This window comes from Stenella coeruleoalba (assembly GCF_951394435.1).
Source record: "Stenella coeruleoalba genome assembly, chromosome: 3".
NCBI lineage: Eukaryota > Metazoa > Chordata > Mammalia > Artiodactyla > Delphinidae > Stenella > Stenella coeruleoalba.
The window spans coordinates 6,736,622-6,760,839 of record NC_137148.1 but is presented as its reverse complement, the minus strand read 5'-3'; the positions used below and the strand labels follow the sequence as shown (position 1 = coordinate 6,760,839).

Genomic DNA, 24,218 nt, shown 5'->3' with positions numbered 1-24,218 from the left:
AGAATGGTCACTAGTGCTAGAGAGCATTTATTTTACCGAGGGGCAGCTGGAGGAAATGTGCCAACGTTTTTCACTGTGAACCCTGCACAACAGTGAAAATCTCTACTTGTCATTACTTCACCATGAGTCTTGAGTCAACCTCATGGTGACAGTGGTGGTAGCAGAGAAATGCACAGGTCCCACAAGACATTTAGAAGGTTGGCCTGAAACCATCATATTATATAATTTCATCACTGTGTTTCAAAATTCCATCAATCATGATGAACGTATGTTCACTGATGTCAACTTTCCTATATTTGCAAAATATTGTTAAAAATGGTAAAACAACAATATCTTTCAAACCAGAGGTCTGTTTGTTCTTACTAGAAAACAAAGTGCATTGTTTCCTTTGTAGGCAGAAAATTCAAAAGTGACACCTATTCCAATACCTAAGACGTACACTTTGTCCCTTCTAAAATATATTCTACCACATTCATATTGCTTTTTCAATAACAAAGCATGCCATCCGTGTACAATTCAAATTGATATCTGACATAGACCTTGGAGTTTGCACAGACACACATGCAAATAAGCTACTATCTTTTTTATGTATAAAGAGATGGGCAAGTATTTTCCTTGGAGTTCAAGCCTTTCAAGAAAATTCATGGGCATGCTGGAGAGAGATTTTATGGAACAGATTTTGGTCGTTGTTGATAGAAATCATATTAGCTTTAAAAATAATATGTGTTTGCCTCACCAAAATTAGTCAGTGACCTAAATAGAGCAAAAAAGCTTAATGCCAACCACCAGAAATTTTGTTAAAGGACAAGTTTTAAGATATGCCATGATGTTGGACTAACTCCAAATGTGCCAGTCCAGAGGAATGCCAAAGGATGGGACTGGGGCCAGCCCTGCCCATCAAGGGTAAGTACGTACATCGTCAAAGTCGGCAATGATCTCGTTTAGGAGACGAAGGCATTCCAAGCCCTCCTTGTTCACATCCGATTCTGTATAGAATTCTTTGAAATCCGGAATGGAGGCAAACATGACGCAGACACAGTCATAGGACTGGTGGTATAAATCCTGCCCAGGAGAAAAGGAAGAGCTGAGCACTAGGAAACCTTTTAAGCAAACATGCTCCTAATGGAAGTGTTTCTTTACGTTAAGACTGGTAAAGAAATCACCCAGGGTCCACTCCACCTGCTCCACCCTGGTCCCAGGCCCATTTTAGGCACTGGCCATTGATCACAGGTGAAGGCTTCTAGGGAGCTGGATGCAGGCTCAGAATCATCAACACCGCACTCCCACTGTCACTACCAGTTAGTATGAGGTGCCCTTCCGGTTACCCCTCTCTGCCATCTCTATCTTAGACAATGACAAGAGACCATAGACTTCTCACTTAGGAAAAAACAACAACAACATTCTTTTAACAACTAAAGGGAAACAAAACGATTTCCCAAGCTACTATATTGTCCTAAAGTGACTCATTATGGCTACATTCTTTGGATTGGAGGCATCATGAATTTTCCTCTTCAGCCTGTCCTGAAAGGAGCAGATGAAACTCATCATGTTACTTCTGAATTACACCAGAGAGAACTAGTGAAATTCCTCAGGCTACTTATTCTATTGTATTAGACACCAGAAATATTTGTTCGGGATTTCCTTTTGTTTTTAAATAGACTAGAGTCTAAACTAAAAGTCTAAACTTTTAGTGAGGAAAATTACAATGTCTTGTAAATACAATTTCAAGGTGTTTCCACACATAATTTTCCCCAGCATATAGTGAAACCTTCAAGTTCAGTGGAGATTTCTTATAGGAAGTGTTATTATGTGGGCATGGGGGCTGGTCCTGGGAGGGAAGATCTGCTCTCTCACTGGTGCTGGTGCATCAGGGCCCTTGGATGGCCTGTCCCGGGCAGAATGGCCAGGCGCCAATGTGGGCACACTGCATCATGGGAAACACTCCCTCCACCAGAAAACGTGAGGAGAGTTCTGTCACACAAGATGGCGACCTCTGAGTGGAGGAAAGAAAGCTAGCGGCTGATGTTTCCTGTGTGCCTGGCAGAGGGAGAGAATCTACCCTGCATGGATGTTACCAGTGTGCTCTGCTCTCTGTGGCACTCAGATGAATCCCTTAGCAGGGAGTGAGCACTTCAACAGCACCATAACTCCAAGGTTTGGTGGCCCCTCAGAAAAACCATTCTTCCTCCGCTGACATCTCATGACACACACATCGGGGCAATGGCAACCCACAGCAGGTCACAACCACTTCCTGGGAAAGACAGACTTGTGTCATCTTCCTGTTCTCAGGGCCAACCACCTGGTAGTGCCTTCTGCTACTGCCTTACAATCTCTATAAAATACATGAACAACAGAATCAAGGTTTTTCTTTTGTATTCTGCTCCCCATATGGTTGACTTGGTTCTTGGTGCAGACCTGTGCTTCCTCTCTCTGAAAAGTTGTTTTTGTGAACACTCATATCCTCAGAAGACGACCTGTGGAATGTATGATTGCCAAGCTTAGGTTCCAGTAATGCTGACCCAGCCAGGGTGTCAGGGTAACAGGGGAGAGAAAAGCCCCTAGAAGCCTCTTCTAGTTAAAAAGGGCAGTTTCATAAAAGTAGTATAAACTCCACTGACTTCTCTACTCTTAAGGAAAAGGGGTACATCTAGCAAGGCAAGGGTACATTTTCTGTACCTTGCATTTCTCCACTGTCTGCTGACATCAGCCAGAGTGACCATCTGGGGAATGATGATGATGACAAGAATACACACAATAATCACCAGCACTGACTGAGTGCCCACTGCATGCCAGGATGCCCACCCCTCTGAACTCTCCACCAGCATTAACTTGCCCCTGACTACAATCCTAGGAAGCTGGTATTTTTATTCTCAATCTACAGATGAGGAAACTGAGGCACAGAACAGTTACATTACTTTCCCAAGGTCACAGTTACCAAGTCTGATGCAGAGGTCACTCTTATAAATGCTACACTTTATGCTTTACCCTGCATTTCCTGGATGACCACAGAGTGTGCTGCCTGGACTTGGGGCAGCATGGGGTCCTGTATCACTTGTAGGTCACGTCACTTTGCCTTTTTCCTTTCCCCTAGGGTCTTTAAGGGTATCTGGGTATGAGAGATAAGGAAATGCAAGACTGAACTGACTGAAAGTTTGGATGTGAGGGCTGATTTTAACCACACTGGTTTGGAGTCTAATAAAACATCTTCAGGTTCACTCTCAAAATTTTCCTCTGAACTCTTGCCCCAGAACACCTAGGTTGTTGGAGCTGGAAGAGGTCTGATGGGTCATTTAATTCCATGGTCTTCTAATAGGAATGCCTAGGAGAGTCACCAATGGGGCTTTCAAGAAGGTGACACCTGGGCCGCCCAATGACCAACTGAACCTTGCCCCTGGAGTGGGCTCCAAGCATGTGCATCTTTTTGTAAAACTCTATGAGTTTTCCTGCTGTGCAGCCTTGATTAAGAATCACGGGACAAATGAGGAATTGCTAAGTCAGGGGAGTTTGGTGACACACCAAGGCTCCCACTGACTTAGGGACCAGGACTAATCTCTGGAGTCCTGGTCTGGCCCTCCACAGGCCATGAGTGCTACTGGGGCCTTGGACTGCAAAATGCTCACCCACCCTCTTTGACAAATGGGTCACATGGAGCTTTGAGGAAACACCAAGGGTGAGTGGGGATTTCTGACCCCCTAGTTCCTGGCTCAGGGCTTCCACAGGGCTACGCTTGAGAATTAGGGAAACTTGACAAATGGGAAGCTTTACAAATTCACTAGAGCTAATGAAACGTGCAGGGCTTAGAGCCATACCCTAAACTCATGAGAGGTTCCCTCAGGTCTTTGGCTTGCGCTTGGGGCCAGAGAGAACCACAAGCTCATTGGCTGACGACCCGAGCTTATCTTATACTTCCAGAGGATCTGGGGTGAGGGTAGGGCAGGTAGGAAGCCTTGGAGGAGATTTTGGAATTCAGGGTCTAGCACGGGTGACCCTTGTCCAGAACATAGCTGCCAACAAGAATCTCGCTGAGCTTTAGAAGTGGAAGCTTAGATGCCATGTCAACATTCACTCACATGTAGCCATTCTGCAAAACAAGCTCAAGTTCTGGCAAAATCATCACAAAGCAGCTGCGTTTCTGTGCGCACCGTCTTTTGCAGTTTATTGAGCGGGACTTCAGTTCTTTCCCAACTCTGGATGAAAACTTGGGACAACCCCATGACTCTTCTTGTCATTCTCAGGTAACAGGAGTCCTCTCATCAATAATTTAAGTGTCCAATCTAACGAGAAGTCAGAACTCAGACCCCAGTGGAATGTGTGGCTTTTCTCCTTCCCCAGTGTAGGCCTGCTGGGTGGTGGAGGAGTGTCTGCAGGGTGGGAAGGGGGCACGGTTGGCTTCTACTCCCTCTTTCCTCCTCATACTTCTGGTCTGACTCTCCCCAGCTGCCTAGCCCAGTTTTCCAAAGCACCCAGGGGTGGAGAACAGGGGAAGAAAGAAGGGTCTGTTGGAGGAGGGACGCGTTCCATTAACTACATCATACTCCCAGGGAACTTAAACCTGGTGGACATTTTCATGGGTTATCTGAAGACTCTCCGTCACTTCCCCCCAACACGGGACATCCTGCCAAGGTTCTCTTGATGTGGACCACGCACTCCGCTCCTACTTGTGACTACTCTCTCTGCCCCGGGCTTTCTGGCTAGTCTTCTAGCTTCTCTGCTGGGGCCCATTCCCCACTCTAAGCAGCTTTTCAAAACAGGATCTAAAATGACCCCATGCCAACTGTTTTTCTCTGGCTTGGTCCCTGGAAACATTCAGCAGGCTTTGCCCTCCCAAACTCTCATAGTCCCATTACATCCCCACCTGCAGCCCCCAACTCTCTTGGGCCAGACACTCCAATAAGCCCCTGCCCTCTGCATTCAGGAAACTACATGTCATCTGTGTCCCCCAGATGGAGTTGCTGCCCCAGGACCACGTAGGGGCCCAAGTCGTAGGTACACATCCCAAGCTGAGTGGTTATGGTCTATTTATGAGGCAAGAGGTAAAGGGAGGATTCCCCATGTCCCTTCAGAAGGGGGCTCGCTTCTCACTATATTCTGTCCCAAATCCCTCTTCCAACCTCTACTCTCCCAGCCCTCGTGTCCCTGAGAGTGAAGGATCGAGAGTGGTGTAGCTCTTGCATTTGTAAATTCTGCACACTGTTTAGCACCCCCTTTGGAATACGACACCCACTGTCTCTTGGTGTCCTGGGCTGACATTCACTTTAGCGTGCTGCTACATAGACACACAGGCACGCACAGCCCCCCATGAGGGCCTGCCAGGTGCCAGGCTTCATAGCAGGTAATGGGGTCACAGAGACGGACAAGGCAAGCCCTGCTCTAAGGAGCTTAGGGTCTAGTTGGAGAGAGAGCGCAAGTACAAGGACAGGAGAACAAAGTGTGATTGGTGCTGCTTGCACGCAGGTGTGGAGACGTCTGCTTGGTGTGCCCTAGGAGGTTGCCGGAACTTGCCACTAGCTTGGGGCTCCAAGCTCCGGGACCAGCGCTTTCTCCTGCTGACTCAGGCCATAGTGAGGAGGCCAGAGTGATCCTCCCACCTTTCACAACCCCCCTCAGTCCCCAGTTGTCAGCTAACGCCTAATTTATTCAGGGGAGTCAGATCATTAGAAAGCACAAAAGCATCTCTGAAAACCTGTGGCTTTCTAGCCTGACTCTGTAAGGAATGCGTTGAGGGAGCTGCCTGGGTGTTGGGAGGTTAGCTGAGAAGGGGGAGCGTTTGTGTGCCTGGCAAACTCCCCTGTACCCGCATTGACATCTGTGTCTTGTTTTGATCAAGCCTCAGCTCTCCCGCAGCGAGGCTGCGCGGCTCAGAATCACACATAACCCCGACCACCGGGGACTCGGCAAAGGGTCGACAAAATGCAGTCTTTTCAACAAGTGACCAAAGCTGCCTGGGACATCTGTTCAAGGGACCTTTCTGACATGTTCCTGCCAAAACACAGCCATCTGGAGAGTAGGCTTTGTCAACCAGCGGGCTCTGTCTGGGCCACAGAGCTCTGTACCAGGGTCTGAATGGCTTGAGGGCCTGGACCTGGTCAGGACAGTCAGCAGCTGGTGGAGAAGCTTGAGGATGTTTTGAGTAAAACCAGTGCCCTGGGGGAGGAAGAAGAGGGGCTCGCAAAGGTGGACACAGCGGCTCTCTGCCCACAGGCCCGGGACACAGGTGCAGGGAACAGTTTTAAATCGAAATAAAAGATCTTTCCAGAATTATTGTGATTAAATCATTCTTTACTCTGTATTTCTGAAGGAAAACGAGTTTCCTCTGTATGTGCATGCGGCGGGTAGGAGAATCAAAAGGCTCTTTGTGAACATGGGTCCTGGCCAAGGTCATAGGTCATGTTTCCAAGGAATGTTCCAGAAAACCATGGAACATTAACCATTACTGTGGGACTGAAAGCCACACTCCTGTCTACCGCATGCTCTAAAAATAACCCTGGTCCAGCCTCTGCATTCAGAAGCCATGAGTGCTCAGCCCACACCACAGAGAAGGAGAGAAGGAGATGAGGCCATCAGATGAGGGTACAGCGCAAAGCGATTACGTGAGTTTTGCTGTCCACGCTAGTCAGGCCCTGAAAAGCTGTGGGAAGGCGCCTCCCGTGACAGATATTGATAAGTTCCAGGAGGCAGTGTTCTCAAGTTTTGCATAAGTTTGCGATATTTGCTTCAAAGATGCCTAAAATTGAGTGTTTCCTGAATGCCAGGCACTGCTCTAAAAGTTTTGCATGCGTTATCGTTTTTGAAATTAGTTATAGCCTCTGTGAGGGTGGAGCCCGAGGTCCCACAGCTAAGAAGTGCTAGGCCTGGGACAAGCGCTTTGCTCTCAATGGCCAAGCAGGGCCCAGCAGGTAAGGAAAGCTGGCCGGGGCCCAGGAACCCCTCTCATCCCAGCGTTGGCTGTGCTCTGTCACGCCCAGTTTGGGTCTGGAATCCTCCAGAAATAATTCTCTTCCAGGATCCGCGTGTTTGACGATGGGCAGAACTTTCCCTCGCAGAAGCATTAGGGAAGGAGACAGGGGGAGGGAGGGAGGGAGGGAGAGAGAGAGCACGCGCGCGTGCATGCAGGGCGCATCTATACGGCCCTGACAGTGAGGGGGGCCAGCAGCCTGGACCATGTCCACGCTATTAAACAGAGGAGGTCAAACACCTCAGCCTGCCTGGCCTGGGATCACAAGCTTAGGATGACACATCCCCAGGTCAGGGAAGTGGGTTCTTTTGTCCAGGGGACAGGAAGGGCTGACTGTGACAGAAGGTAGGCATCCAGCCTGTCGGGAAGTCTGAGGGATGGGGCAGAAGTCTGCCATGCACTCAAAGGAGCCTCTTGGTAATAACCTGGTTATAAGTATTTTGGAAAAAAAACCCCAAAACAAAACCGTCCTTTCTGAGACTCATGGTGGGAGCCCTCAGAACCTTTATGCAGGGGGCTAGGGGCTGTCCTTCTCCTTCAGACCCTTTATGGGGCTTCTCGTCTGCACTCAGGATTCCCTATGAGGACCAGAGCAACAGACTCTCCTTCACCACCGGTCTGATCTTGAGCAGCGACTGGGCGGCATCTCTGTCCCGCTGAGCAGACGTCAGGCTGCCCTGACCGCAGGCTGCCAGATGGGGCCCGCTGTAACTTTTTAATCTCCAACAGTTACAGTGGCTGCTTGAGTAGCTCCCTCCCCTCCCCAAATATTTAACCTAACCAGCAAAAACTGGCAGTAAAACCTGGAAAGTCACAGCCCAGGGGAGTTCTGTGTTGTCTGATGAAATACAGAGACTTCTGCAGCCCACAGTTGTGCAGAATGAAGAGATCGTTTCAAGGACGGTCTCATCGGTCTGATGCCCCCGATGTAAGATTCAGTGTGTGTCGCTCTACCCTCCTGAGCCATGTGAGGTCAGCAGCTAGAAAGTGCAACTCTAATGACGTCCAGGGTATCGGGGTTCCTAAGCGAAAACCGGAGACCTCTAATATGCAATAAGGGAACTTGCAGCTGTTTGTGGCAGTAAGCGTTTGAAAAGCTTTGGAACTGAGCTCCTGTTCATTTTCCTATGGGAAAATGAGGCTGCCTGGGTCAGGGGTGTGTTTCCTGAATGAAGGAATAAGCTGGGAGCTTGGGGAATGGGTGCTGACTGTCTGCGGGGGAAATCATTTTAGCGCCTAAGTCAGGTTCACGTGCACACACAGGCGTGATGTGGCCATGGACGAGGCCCCCAAGGAATTCACCTTCTTGATCTGACAAATGAGGCAACAGAATCCAGAGCTGATTTCAACGAAACGCGCTGATTCCTACTTTGTCTCCGAAAAGTTCCCAAACTGCTGGCGCAGTGAGGTGGTGCCTGTTCCAGGGTTCAAGCCCACCGGGTGGTGCTGCCCTGACGCTGCAGCCTTCCTCACAGACCCCACGTGGGCGGTGAAGGCTGTAGAAGACGCTGTGTGTGTTCTTAAACTCGCAGCACTGATGAGGAAACTTGGAGGGAAATGTCACTCCCATCTTGGGAGCACCCATGACGTGCTAGTCGCAGAAGGGTCACTGGCCTGGCACACAGTAGGGCCACTCGGTAAGTGGATGAGTCCATTGGTGCTTTGGTGCTGCCTGCCCACCAGGTATGTCCCACCGGCATGGATGTGGGATTCCGGGTCCTGCTCTATCAAATGCCCACCTCAGCTGGAGGGACGGATGCTCAGTGTGACATGTAACATCCCACACTCTACCTAAGAATTGTGCAAAGTAAAGCACAATTCCCCTTTGACTCAAGGGGAGACGGGGCTCAGGCTGGGGAAGTAGCTCACATTACCATGACAGAAAATGTCGGGACAAAGGCTCAAGCCCATGCTGTCCACCTGGGGGTTTCACTCTACATCCCCATCTGCTTTTCCTTATGATTTCCAAAGGGGCAACTGTGTTCAGAGGCCTGCTTAGAATAAGTCAAGCAAACAGGAGTGAATAGAGAGAACAGACGATTCCCCTGGTCTGGCCTAGAGAGACGTCAGAAGGGGGCAGAAGAGGTCACCAAGTGCTGTAGGGCTGAACCCGGGGCCTCTTAAGGTCTTGAACGAAGCACTGTCCTGTCATCTGGACAGAAGTAGCCCCTTGAAGCCTGGAATGGTCTTTTTCTCCCCCTCTACAGCCTTCATCTCTCTGCCAGTTTCTAGCACTTTCTTTTCTGGTTCAGAAGTCACTTGCTCACAGTGGTGGACTTTCTGGACTCCTGCATTTACGCAGTTAGCACCTTTGGAGACAATAGGATTCTGTTCCCTCCTGGGCCGGTTCATCTCTGTAACCAGGCCCAGCACCAGCCTGACCCAGGGCAGGGGCAACAGATGAATTTATAACCTGAATTAGCACCTAGACATATAGACACAAACAAGCTCTTAAACTGCTAATGAAAACAGATGGTTCCTTTTTAATAGATGTAATGATTTCACTGTCTGTGACCAAGAGGTAAATAAGTTGCTGAATAACCTACTGAAAGCAGAAAACACCAGGAGAAGAAATAGAGAAGTGAATGGTGGGACCTGCTGGGGCCCCTGGACTGGCTCACCATGCCTAGCATGCTTCCAGAAAGACCAGAGTGATAAGGTCCAGTCCCTGCCCACCACCTGGCACTCTCTTCTCAATGCCAACTTTAAATATGTTACAGATGAATACCGTTCCAAGCCTTCTCACTTGGCTGCTCTGTGCATCAGTGTCATCAAAGTTCAGCTTATCTATTAACGAGTTCATCCATCTACAGGTTTCCGGATCCCTCATCCATTCCCAATCCTCACTGAACATTTCCTGAGAACGGGGATTGCACCTCATACATCTCTGAAACTCCACAGCACCAAACACAGGTCATTTACTCAGTGGGTGCTCAAATGCATGTTTCTTAAATTAACAGAGTCCCACTGTAGATACATCTGCTGACTCTTGTAATTTAGTTACATTAAAGAAAATTCATGACATTTCATTTCATAAGCCAATTCAGCATTGAAACAACATGCCAATCTCTCCAACTCTAGTTAAATATCCATTCCTTTAGATGCTCCATGAAATTCCCTTTTCTATCCATTCAGATGGATGGTCTCAAGTCTTTGATCTGTCCTTGTGTGGCTAACTCCTAAATTCTATCTCATACCTTTGAAATCCTAAGACCCTTAAAAGGCTCTCAGGGAAGTCACGAGCCATGGAACAGTGGAGTGTGGGATGCATGGTGTGATTTTGCTTCTTGATTTGGCCTTGATGGCATGCTGGTAAGGAAGCGTCCTCCCACACTAGGCAGAGGGTGGTGACCCCTTTTGTGACATATTTGGAACCCCAGTGCCTCATATTGTACGTTCAGAACTTTACATGATTGGGGAAGAAAAACTAGGAAGAATGAATCAACTTCATGCTAAGATGTTCATAGGCGAGTCTAACTCACTATTCTCAGTTGATCTCTATACGGCCAGTCAATATACTCTTGAAAATGGACACGTTCAGGCCAATGTCGAGTATTTTGAACACTGACATGTTTGAAGTGCCACAGGCCTCTAGGCCACTGCCAGGAGCTTTCAGCCCTCACCAGCGCACGCCCTTCCCTGGCCAGCAGCCCCGCCTCTCCCCATCAACCCCGCCTCTCTTCACCAGCCCCGCCCCTCCCCATCAGCCCCACATCTCCCCATCAGCCCAGACTCTCCCCATCAACCCCACCTCTCTCCACCAGCCCCGCCTCTCCCCATCAGCCCCGCCTCTCCCCATTGGCCCCGCCTCTCTCCACCAGCCCAGCCTCTGCCCTTCAGCCCAGTCTCTCTGACCTCATTCTTCAGGCTCCTGGCCAGGAAGTGCTCAGCCACGTGTGCAGGGAGCACGTTCTCCAGCAGCACGCGGTTCAAGTTCTCCATGGTTTCTATCTCCTCTCGCTCTTTTTTGAACTTGTTCTTCCATAAGAAGTCTAACCTACAGTAATATTCATTCTGTTACAAGAGGACACAGAGGTAAAGAAACAATAGGCATCTTGTCCTGCCAGAGAGTGGAGGTTTTAAAGAGAAAATAAAAAGAATGAAACAAACCTAAAAAAGAACCCCCCCCAAACGGAATTGTCACCCTCCCTACCAAGCCCTCAGTTGCCCCCAAATGTCTCTCATTTCACCCTCCAACATGGATTTCCAAAATGCAAATCTGGGAAAGAACCAGCCTCCGAAACAGAGAAAATAGCTATACTGAAGCCTTGAAAGACAAAAATGACATGAAAGCTTCTTACATAGTCATGTTAATAAATGGTGGCTTGAATTATTTTTTGAAAAGAGCTGTGATAGAATATAAATAATGAATAAAAGAAAAATGGAAAATATTTTAGTAGAGAGAGTGCATTGTTTCATGATTTGCATTTAAAAAATAATAGTGTTCATTTGTGGCAGTTTGCCTTTAACAGCTGAAAATCAGTTTTCCTCTACCACAAATTATGTAATTAAGTATACATTGAAAAGTATGTGTTTTTTTCATTTGGGATTGCACTGTACTGAGAGAATGACATTATATTTAGACAAAAGTTCATTTTGATATAATTTAATTAAGATGGTGCCTGCTAGTAAAAAACATATGTGTTCATGCTTTATAATGTATTAAAATTCAATGTTTTTAAAAATCAGCTGTTATTAACATTGTAGAAATAGGCCCGTTTACTGTCACAGGGTCTCTTTGGCTTGTCATCATTTTGTATCTGCTCTGATGTATATAATTTAATATAATGAAATAGCCTGGAATGAATCTTCCTGTAACAGAAGGGCCTAATAGAGAGTGTATTTCAGCACAGATAGTAATTATTGACAAATACATGCAAAGAAGAACTAAATGGAGGGAGTATGTTTTATTGGTTTGCTTAGCTATACCCATGACAGCACGAAGCAAAATAAAACACACGTAAATGGCCTCTCATGCACAGATTGCAATTTCAAAAAATAATTCACCGTTTGAAACCTGAAAGCACAATGATCATTCACTGAAATTAGGTTTGCTTCAAACTAGGTATGATATATTCAAAAACTACTCCGCCTCCTCTGGGGAGGCACTTATTTTTAGCTCATATAACAAAACATTATTTTTTAAAAGATTACAAAAGAGATCGCTTAAAAGTTTGCTTATATTAAAGTTTTACATTACTGACACACTTTCCACATTCTGTGTTTATAGAAATCATGCTATGCACGTACTGGAAAAGGCCTCTCCCTTGGAGAACAGATTATTTACTTAGATATTTTGTGGGGGGATAAACTAGTGGTGTGGCCGGTATTAAACTAAAATAACAGAAGCAATCTACGGTGGTGGCCTCGAGAAGACACAGGTATACACCGAAGATCAGATAAAAGTGAAACAGGAGATGAAGCCATGGAGCCAGTTGAGGCAGGCAGCAAGCCCCATTCGTGGAAGTTTGAAAGGTTTTCGTAAGGCTCGTGAAGAGTCGCTCAGGTTTTCTGCGGGACTGCTACTGCACCACGTGCAAGCATCCTTTAAGTCTCCTACTAAAGGAATCGGAGCCCTTTGGGACCAGCTACACTGGACTGAGAGTGACCTTCTGACAAATCTTTCCCCCTCACCTCCCCAACCAGTGCAGAACCCTTGCCTTGAGGTGCAAGGACCTTAAAAACTCATGTGCAGTCCCCCAAAGGAAGACAAATGTTTTTATCCCAAACCAGTTGTAATGGACTTAATCATGTCGCCAAAAAGATCGTTCCAAGTCCGAACCCCGGTATCTGTGTCTGTGACATCTCTGGAAATAGGGTCTCGGCAGATGTAATGAACTTAAGGATCATCCTGGATTTAGGGTGGGCTGTAAATCCAATGGCTGATGTCCTTACAGGAGAAAAGAGAGGGAGATTTGACACAGAGACCCAGGGAGGCTGCATGAGGAGATCCAGCCAGGGGTGGGGAGAGCTGCTTCCTCCGGGACCCTGACTCAGGGCGGGAAAGCGCTCTAAGGACTTTGTGACACTTCAACTAAAACAGCAGCCCTGCTCCATGACCTCCAGTCCTCACATCACCTCCCATCTCTCAGATTCCATCTGGGGCTACTCCCCAAATGCTTAGGGGCCCAGATTCCACTCAGATGTGGAATTTGTCTTCATGAGCTCTGGCGTGATGGGAGAGAGAACAGGAAGAGTCTTGAGAGGGTGTCCAGGCCGCGTCTGGGACCCCAGCGACCCTGTCTGCTGTGTTTCACGTCCTACCACAGCCTTGAGGGCATCTCGTGCTCTGTCTAGTTCTGAAAAGTACCTGAGGAACTGGGCTTACACCTTTCTGCGTGGACAGAAGTGGCCTCTGGGCAGGGGCGCAGGCAGCATGTGATTCCACTTTCTCTGGGATCCTCAACTCTCGTGCACAAGGACCTCGGCCTCACTCTCAGGCACTAGGTTGCCGCTGCCCAGTTCCACACTCTGAATGAGCCCACCTAGGATGCAGACCCTTGATGGCAGGGGGCTGCCCTTTAAACCTGGGTGAAATACAGCGGACCTTTCTCTGTCAAAAGAGGCCCTTGAGTTGGCTTGCGTTTCTGTCACAAACTAGATTTCAGTACAGAGAGTGGTACTGTACTGTCGCTCTTGTCTAGGATGTGTTATGTTTTCACTAAGGTTTCTGAGATGCCTAGAGCAATATTTAGTATAGTCATTTCCTTAGAAAGCAAGTACATTGCCATCGTTTCAAAAATGATGGTCATGGGTCAGGGGAGCCATTAGGACAAATGATAACAAAAATAAGTTGCAAAAAGTCTGTGCTATTATTTAAAACGTGTTCAGAAAAGAGGTAACTCTGAGGCCATGGATTCTTACAACACTTGACAACCTTATTTCAAATATCAGACATTTGTTTATAATACAGTTGTATTTCCGGAAGGGTGTGCAGAGGCCCTATATCACAGACTTCACATTCTTGTTATCCCAGAAGACTTGGGACCTCAGTAAATCATTCACTGAATGATTTTGGACTGAAGGTCAGCCTTCCGGCTCACCTTGGTATATCCTTGGTTCTAGTTAAAGAGTAACTGTGAACACAATTAATCCTGCAGGGATTACTACCCTTTAGGCCTCCAGATGTACATATTACTTATCATTACACGAGTGACACAAAAGGAAACGGGTACCAGCGCTCTCATGTTAAATGAATGCCCGGCCACAATACTGCACACTTTTGATTATTTATTTAAATCACTGAGGGAGTAACTGATCAGTGAGCAGGGATTCCACAACATTTGTGTAGTGGTATTGCCTGTATATTATCTCAGTGATCAATAAAAAAAGTTGGGAGAATTCAATTTGATTCTAGGTAATTAAAATATATTGCTGTGAAGCAATCTGAGTGATCATTCTAGTAGGAGAAACTGCCTAAGAATGCAGAACCTAGCATGTGCCGGGGACAGAGGTGGGGAGGGTGATGGGGGGACCGGGGTCTTCTGAGCTCTGCATCAGGACCACAGCGTAGCTCTAGGGAGATTGGTGAGAGCTGCACTGTGAGCTCCAGGGAAGGATGCCCCTTGCACTTCCCCAGGAAGATGGAAGAGGATGGATGGCATTCCCGGGTGCTGGACTGACGGTCAGCTCTGGTCTCTGCTCTGACTGGGCAATTATTAGCCGCTTCCTCCTGGTGAGAAAGGGAAGGCAGACCCAAACTCCCCAGCTGATAGTTTGCCTCTCAGATAACTGTTTAGAGATGTGTATATAATTTAATTGGCATTGTCTCTTCCCTGGTTATCTCCACATAAATCACTTCTTTGTTTCATGCTATCCATCAAAGAACTTAAAACAAACTTTGGTTGAGGCACAGCTACCTGGTGTGGGATGAGTCTTTAGTCTTTGGGTGATTGTCCTTGTTTGCAGGCAGAGAAAGAATATTGCCCTTAAAAGTCCTGCACCTACAGGCTCCACGGGGAGGCCAGAAGCGGGCACAGAGCCCGAGGAGGATGTTTCATTTGCATCACAAAATAAAATTTTTGAACAAGGGACCATATTTCTAGGGATAATTGCAAGTGACAGCAGGGATATTTAATGCCCACTTAAAAGAAAAAGAAGCTATACGTTTTGAAATGCAGATGAAAACCCCAGGCAAGGGGACTTTTTTTTCCAATTAGTGGCAGCTATTGAGGGAATACATTGTAGGCTTACAGAAACTTACACATTTATTTTGAGACTTAACAGGAAATTCATTGATTCACACTTCTACTGTTCACAAAATTTGCCTCTTAGGGAAAAAAGAAAAAAATGAGAGGCCTTTTTCTTGTGTCTATAGCCAAGCATACACACCTTGTGCTACCTACTTTTCTCTTAAGTGATAAGATGATTCTGATGCTTCAACATTTGTTTGCATGAAAGCAATGGCAATGCACGTCAGCAAAGTATTATTAATACAGCACTTTAGAGAAGTTACAGAAGTAACAGACTTCTTACCTGTCTGCCCAGAACAAGCAGTGTGATGAAAAATATAAAGAGAGACACTGAGCCCATGGTCTTTAGGTCTTTCCAAATGCCTGGTCTATTAAAAAACAAACAAACAGATGAAAACAATATACCAAAACAACATACATACAGGACGTAGAATTCGTGCATGAACAAATTTCAGAATCTCTAGTGCTTGTCTACATTCTACACCAACCAAACACACACACACACACACACACACACTTCAAATATATTTGCAAGCCCAGATTGCATCAAAAGAAAGCAAAATAATCCTTATTTCAAGAGCTCTGTAAAAGAAAAAAATCTTCCAAATGAATATAGATTTCTTACTTTATACCAAACTCTAGCGAATATAAAATGAATAGCAGAATATTAATAATATTTTCTTTATATTTCTGGGATCAATATGGATAATTGGGTATATGACTTGTATTTTTTAGTAATTATTTGCAGAATGAGACAGTATGCTAGAAATTAATAATCATGGGAGATATAAAAATGAAGTAGGGAACTTTATTTCTATAAGCTACTCTGACATATGAATAATATACTTTCATATAACTTTCTGGCAGGCCCTCCTTATTCCTCCTTTCATGGGGTTTTGTATCACAAAGACATAAGACAGATGGAAACCCTTGGCCCACTGCCCCACCAAGCTCTCGCTGTGCTGGCTGGGCCCTGCATCCTCATCATGACCTTCTAGGCAATGACCACCCACACATCCTAGTTGGCAGGTGTGGTGGTCAATTTTACGTGTCAACTTAAAGGTTCTGATTTTGGTTCTTGTACAGCATACAAGGAGAAATCGCTTTGATTCCCCAGGGTAATCCTGCATAGCTGACAAATGATTATTTCACACCTATAACTGTAAATGAGACTTGAGAAGTTGATTATGCTTGGCTGCCATGTCACATAAGCAGCATAGCTTGTATTTAATCAAGTATAAATATCAAGTCATCAGTTTCTGCTTGGGAGTTGAATATGCTTTGAGATTTTCCTGTTTCTCCATAGAAGGTTCGAGGACTGAGGAGATAATAAGAGAAATGGATAAAGAACTAAAGAGCGCAGGTGGGCTTTGGAGTAAGTAACCCTGGTTGGAATCATGACTCCCCTGCTCTAGTGAGCTTGGGGCCTAGGATAAGCCCCTCCAAATCTTACTGTCCCCATCAGCCAAAGGGGGTGCCAGTGCCCATCTTACTGGCTGTCTTGGTCACTAGGTCAAACATTTATGTACCTGGCATAGAGCCTGACATACAGGAAGCGCTTCATAGATGGTACTCATGATTTTTCGTATTAACTGCACAGTGATAAACAAGAGGATGGAGCGAGGAAGGTAGAGAAAAAGATAAGAAAATGCAGGTTGGTGGATTTCATTAACAGAATGACAGATCCATGTGCAAAAGAAAGGCAGATTCCTGCGGAAATGGGGAGAGAGAATCTCCAGTCCCAGTGGCTGAAGGGCTCAGGACCTCAGAGAACTCTCCAGAAAGGCTATGCTTGTACTCAGGGATCTTTCCTCCTACCAAGCCAACTGTGGCTGGAAAAAGTCTGAGCTCAACAGCCATAAGGAGGTTACCAGTTTCTCTCTGGGAATGAAGTGAGCTGACAAGTGTCACTTTCCTGTCTCAGTAGTAGTGATTTTAAGAAATGAAGTTCCTTTTTGAGCCCGTGGCAGCTGTGTCTAATAGCACAGTTGAAGTCACTGCAGGGAGCAGATGTTTATAAGCAGTGCAAACTCCAGTGACTTTTAGGGACTTTTTTTGGCCACACCATGTGCGGCATGTAGGATCTTAGTTCCCCGATTAGGGATCGAACCCATGCCCCCTGCAGTGGAAGCATGGAGTCTTAACCACTGGACCTCTGGGGGGAGTCCCCAGTGACTTTTAAACTCATTTCCCCCCATACTGACTGCACTGACAGGATATTGACCACTTAATAAAACTGGTACAGGGAATTCTCTGGCAGTCCAGTGGTTAAGACTCCGAGCCTTCCCTGCCAGGGCCCGGGTTCGATCCTTGGTTCGGGAACTAAGACCTCACAAGCTGCACGGCATAGCTAAAAAAAAAAAAAAAAAAAAAAAAAAAGTGGTACAACATAGACAACGGCGCGTAAGAAGCTGGTGCAGGCTGTTTTTAATTTTCATGTTGCTTCATGAACATCCTATTACTTTACCATTCCAGGAATCCTAGAAAACTGCTATGACATCCCTCCCTTTTACCCATCACCCTATAAATGTAAACTGAGAGTAAAATGTTAACTCCAAGGTCAGGATCTTACAGCAGCTTCATCAACGCAACCGATCAGAACTCAGGTCCCACGTGCATCCCCAGGTAAGGGACCAGATGCCCCAAATATACAAAGCCATCTCCCGTCCCTCTCACTGATGGAGAGTGGGAGGTAAGACCCTCTTTATGAAGTTCAGGGGCTGGCTGAGTTTTCAGGTAATCACACAGAAAATACATGCAAGCAACGTAGAGGGAAAAATACTTTTCTGGGACTCCTCACGCTAACACATTTAAACATAGGTTTAGGGGTGGAAATGACCTCTACCTATCTGCCAGTTCTTGAGCCTTAGTGAGGAATAGTGGTGGGTGGAGGTGGGGACTTGGGGGAAGCAAGACTAGGAACGGCTCTCATTGCTGGACCGGGCAGTGCACTGCAAAGTACAGAACTAAACGGACCTCAGAAATAATGACGCACAACACAGCCTGTAGGATAGACTTGGGTACCAGTCCACAGATGCCTTTTGTCCTTCTGACGTTCTCTGTCAACTAGGGAGAACTGTAACCTGCTGTCTTCACTTTCATTTAGATTTCTCAAAAACTTCTTTTATTCATCCAGCCCCAAAGAACCGCTGATTCCAATTGGAGTCCATCTCTCCCACGTGGGCCCCTCACAGGCCATGGCTGGTGGGCTCCTGAAGCTTGAAGGATGAATTTCTCCATCCACAGATCCATTCCTGGGTTCCTTGCTCTTTGTGTGTATGCAAGAGAGGCTGGGAGGAAAAGGAGTGGGTGGTATGGGGGGGGACATCGGGACAGAGAGAATAAAATTCCAAGATGTCTTCTGGCGGAGTCTAGTCAGTTGTGTTGATCATATCAGTTTCCCAGGACTTTTCTTTTTCTTTTTTGTTGAAGTGTAGTTGATTTGCAATGCTGTGTTGGTTTCAGGTGCACAGTAAAATGATTCAGTTATACACACACACACACACACACACATATATATATATATATATATATATATATATATATATATATATATATATTCTTTCTCAATCTTTTCCATTATATGTTATACAAGATACTTTGCTATATAGCAGGACCTTGTTGTTTGTTTTATATACAGTAGTTTGTATGTGCTAATTCCAAACTCCTAACTCCCAGGACTGCTGAAACAAAGTGCCACAAACTGGGTGGCTTAAAACAACGGAAATTTATCATCTCATAGTTCTGGAGGCCAGAAGTCTGAAATCAAGGTGCCGGCAGGGCTGTGCTCCCTCTGAAACCTGCAGAGAAATCCTTCCTTGCCCCGTCCTGGCTTTGGTGGTCGGCTGGCCACTGTATCACTCCAACGTCTGTCTTCATCATCACGTGGTGCCCGCTCCCCTCCCCCCACGTGTCTCTGTCTCCACATGGCCATCTTCTTACAAGGACACCAGTCATATTGGATCAGGGCCCACCCCACTCCAGCAGGACTTGATCTGAACTAATTACATGTGCAATGACCCTATTTCCAAATAAGGTCACATTCTCAGCTACTGGGGCTTAGGACCTCAGCATGTCTTCTTTTAAGTGACACAATTGACACATTAACAATTGTATCAGCCATTATATAAAACTGACAGCAACTTAGTCTGAGGTCTCTCTCTCTCTCTCCCTTCCCTTTAAGTTTTAGGGATGAAATCCACTTTGGACTTTCACATGTTAGGGCTGTGCTATCACTCTGTTATGAAGTACAGAAGACAGAGCTAATATAACTGAGAAGGTTTCTAACTCTATGGTTTTTAACTTGACAGTTTTAGCCAAAATGTGACCAGATAGGCTATTTTTTAATACTTAAAAATGGGTTCTGGAGGCACAGACACCCAAATGTGCCTGTAGCCACACACTCATTTACAGCTGACCCTCACCCTGAGGCTGTTGATGGAGCAATCATTCTGGCCCTCAAGTTTCCAGAGTCCAAGAGAACAAAGAAACCTAACAAATTGGGCAAAGGATATGGAATTGCTTGGTGAACCAGTCTCTAACCTAAAGGCTAACAGCTCCGTGACATAAAAATGACATTTTCATTGCTTTCAGGAGAGGATGCAGTCCAGGCATGTATACACAAACATAATTACATTTCAAAACATTCTATTTTCTAGGTGACATAAGCCTCTATTTACTAAGAAGAAAAGTACCTCAAGAAACCTAGTTTCCGTTGTGTTGGTAACAATATACGAACTGAGTAAAATCTTCCCAGGTCATTCACTGGGATCAAAAGTAGTCTGACCTCTGGGACCCTGACCTCCTGAGGCCCACGTTTCATAAAGAAAAGTCCCACAAAGAGACAATGGCTACTTCCCTCCCTCTTAACGTGAGACCCTGTTGCTCTGCCGCTGATGAAATCTGTTTACTTCTGGCTGTCCCTGTGAGTAAGTTAGGAAACGCCTGGCTTTGCCGACAAGGAACCTCTGAATCCTCAGGCAACTTCAATGTCAAGCGATGCAAAAAGCTCAAGTTTTGGCCAACTTGATGCTGCTGCAAGATGAATCTGCTGTACCTTGCTCAGCACAGGACCAAGACCTCAACTACAGTGTCAGAAGACGACACAGTCCGAATAAAACAAAAATACCCCAGAAAGGAAACGCTGGGGTTAAAATGCAAAGGGAAAAATAAAGACAGCCAACTGCCCTGTCTTTCTCTAAGTCTGGCTGGAGAAAGGGCAAGGGATTTCTGAGATGCACGTGTTAGTACCACTTTCCTGATATTTCCTCCTGGCCTTTCAGCTGAGTGGCATACAGCATCCTGCTGACCTCTGCTTCCAAGCTCTCCTCTCCTCCAGGTCACCAGTGCAGTGGCTGGGTCCTGGCCAGGTGATGCTGGCTGGTGATGAAGCGTGAGGATGACAGCTCAGCCAAAATTCCTGTATTCCACTGCTCAGACTCAGCAGCCATCCAAACAAACCTATTTTCTGATGGCTGATCCGGTTGTTTGCAATGGCCACCAGAGCTGTTGTCAGACAGGAGAGTTCTAAAACAGCTTGGTCATTTAAAAAATACACCATTCCTTTCCGATGATTGGAGATGCATCATTAATAAGTTTTCTTGACCAACGGAGTCAGGGGTGGGAATGACCTCTGCAGACAGTTTGTGTCTTTTGACATATCTTTCAGTTATTTTCTTTCCAGTTCTATTTAGACATAATTGACATATAAACTGTATAAGTTTAAGGTGTACAATGTGCTGATTGGATACACTTATATGTTGGGAAATGATTATCACTATAGCATTAGCTAACATCCTCATCACCTCACATAATTACCATCTCCTTTTTGTGGTGAGAACATTTGAGATCTACTCTTTTAGCAACTTTCAAGTATGTAATACCGTATTGTTAGCTCTAGTCACCACGCTGTACCTTAGATCACCAGAACGTATTCATCTTATAACAGGAAGCGTGTGCCTTTTGACCAACATGTCCCCACTTCTCCCACCTTTCCCCAGCCCTGGGTAAGCACCGTTCTACTCTCTGTTTCTGTGAGTTCAGCCTTCTTAGATTTCACATATAAGTGACATCATACAGTATTTGTCTGTTTCTGGCTGGCTTATTTCACTCAGCATGATGCCCTCAGGGTCCATTCATGTTGTTGCGAGTGGCAGGATTTCCTTTTTTCTCATGGTTGAGAAAATAATATCCCGTTATTCCTTTCTCTCCACAACCTTGCCAAAACTTGTCGTCTCTTGTCTTTTTGATAATAGCCATTCTACGGAATGTGCAACATTTTACTGTGGTCTTGATACACACTTCCCCAATTGTTAATAATATTGAACATTTTTTCATGTCCTGTTGACCATTTGTATGTCTTCTTTGGAAAATGTCTATTCAGTTCCTCTGCCTACTTTTAAATTGATTATTTTTTTATGTTGAGTTGTATGAGTTCTTTATGTATTTTGGATATTAGCCCATTATCAGATATATTATTGGCAAGCAGTTTCTCCCATTCTGTAGGTTGCTTTTTCATTTCGTTGATGGTTTCTCTTGCCATTCAGAAGTTTTTTAGCTTGATGTAGTTCCACTCACTTATTTTTGCTTTTGTTGTTTGTGCTTTTGGTGACATATCCAAAAAAATCATTGCTAAGATCAATGTCAAGGAGTTTTTTCCCCTATGCTTTTTTTCTAGGAGTTTGAAGGTTTCAGGCCTCTTATCCATTTCAAATTAATGTTTGTTAGTGGTGTAAGATAGGGGTCCAATCTCATTCTTCTGCATGTGGTATTTAATTTTCCCAATACCATTTATTGAAGAGACTATCCTTTACTTATTGAGTATCATTGGCTCCCTTGTCAAATATTAGTTTACCACATATGCAAGGGGTTATCTGGGCTCTGTATCCTGTTCCACTTGTCTATGTGTCAAATTTTTTTTGCCAGTACCATATGGTTTTAATTACTGTAGCTTTGCAGTGTAGTTTGAAATCAGGAGTGTGATGCCTCCAGCTTTATGCTTCTTTCTCAGGATTACTTTGGTTATTCAGGGTCTTTTGTGATTCTATACAAATTTGAGAATTGTTTGTTCTATTTCTGTGAAAACTGCTAATGGAATTTTGATGGGAATTGCATTGAATCTATAGATGGCTTTAGGTAGTATGAATATTTTAACAATATTCTTCTGATCCATGAACATGGGATTTCTTTCCATTTTCTTGTGTCTTCTTCAGTTACTTTCATCAAAGTCTTATGGTTTTCAGTGTACAGATCTTTCATCTCCTTGGTGTAATTTATTCCTAAATATTTTCTTGTTTTTGATGCCATTGTGAATGGGATTGTTTTCTTTATTTCTTTATCAGATAATTCATTGTTAGTGTATAGAAACACAACTGATTTCTGTATGTTGATTCTGTATGCTGTGACTTAACTGAATTTTTTGATTAGTTCTAGCAATTTTTTTTTGGTGGAGCCTTTAGGGTTCTCTATGTATAAGATCATATCATCTGCAAACAAAGACAAGTTTTCATCTTCCTTCTAATTGTATGCCTTTCATTTCTTTTGCTTGCCTGATTTCTCTGGGTAAGACTTCCAGTACTATGTTGAATAAAAGTGGCAAGAGAGGCACCCTTTTCTTGTCTTGATTTTAGAGGAAAAGCTTTCAGCCTTTTATTATTGAGTATGATATTAGCTATGCACTTGTTATATGGCAACTTTATCATGCTGAGGTGTGTTCTTTCTATACCTAATTTGTTGAAAGTTTTTATCATGAGAAGATGTATTTCATCAAATGCTTTTCCTGCATTTATTGAGATAAGAGATCATATGATTTTTATCTTTCATTCTATTAATGTGGTGTATCACACTTATTAGTTCGCGTGTGTTGAACCATCCTTGTATCTCAGGGATAGATCCCGTTTGATCATTGTGCATGATCATTTTAATATGCTGTTCAATTTGGCTTGCTAATATTTTGTTCAGAATTTTTGCATCTATATTTATCAGGAATATTAGTCTGTGTTTTTTTTTTGTTGTTATTTGTTGTTTTTTTCTTTTAGTGTCCCTATCAGGCTTTGATATCAGGGTAATGCTGGCCTCATAAAGTGAGTTTGGAAGTGTTTCCTCCTCTTCAATTTTGGGAAAAGTTTGAGAAATATTGGGATTAATTTTTCTTTAAATGTTTGGTAGAATTCGCTAGTGAAATCATATGGTCCTGAGCTTCTCTTTGTTGGAGATTTTGATTACTGATTCAATCTCCTTCCTCATTATTGGTCTGTTAGGACTTTCTATTTCTTCATCATTCAGTCTTGGTAGGTTGTATGTTTCCAAGAAGTTATCCATTTCTTCTCTGTTGTCCAATTTGTTGGTGTATAATTTTCATAGTAGTCTCTTATGGTCCTTTGAATTTGGGTAGTATCAACTGCAGTGTCTTCTATTTCATTTCTAATTTTATTTATTCCAGTCCTCTCTCTTTTTTCCCTATGGCTAGTCTACCTAAAGGTTTGTTTATTTTGTTTATCTTTTCAAAAAGCAGCTCTTAGCTTCACTGATCTTTTCTATTGTCTTCTTAGTTTGTATTTCATAATTTCTGCTCTGATCTTTGTTATTTCCTTCTTTCTTCTAACTTTGGGCTTAGTTTGTTCTTCTTTTTCTATTTCTTTGAGGTGTAATGTTAGGGTTTTTATTTGAGATCTTTCTTTTTCTTAATGTAGGCATTTGTAATTATAAACTTCCCTTTAAAAACTGCTTTTGCAGCATACTATAGGTTCTGGTACCTTGTGTTTCCATTTTCATTTGTTTCAAGTTATATTTTGTTTTTCCTTTTGTATTCTTCTTTGACCATTGATTGTTTAGGAGTGCGTGGTTTAATTTCTATATATTTGTGAAATTCCCAGTTTTCTTACTGTTACTGATTTCTAGTTTCATACCATTGTGATTGGAAAAGATACATGGTATAATTTCAACCTTAATTTTGCTAAGACATGTTTTATGACCTAACATATGATCTATTCTGGAATGTTCCATGTGTGCTTGTGAAGAATGTATTCTGTTGCTGTTAGATGGAGTGTTCCAAATATGTCTGTTAGGTCCAT

General features: G+C 44.5%; 1 protein-coding gene across 1 annotated transcript in view; it reads right to left on the bottom strand.

The window, feature by feature from the left end:
* Positions 1 to 24,218, bottom strand: part of ADCY2 (adenylate cyclase 2) — a 433,375-nt gene that overhangs the window by 23,017 nt on the left and 386,140 nt on the right. The window contains exons 19-21 of the mRNA XM_079915962.1: positions 15,431 to 15,515; positions 10,811 to 10,969; positions 916 to 1,062 (exon numbers count right to left, since the gene is read on the bottom strand). Coding sequence (XP_079772088.1) covers positions 916 to 1,062; positions 10,811 to 10,969; positions 15,431 to 15,515 — 391 coding nt within the window. The remainder of the gene's footprint in view (positions 1 to 915; positions 1,063 to 10,810; positions 10,970 to 15,430; positions 15,516 to 24,218) is intronic.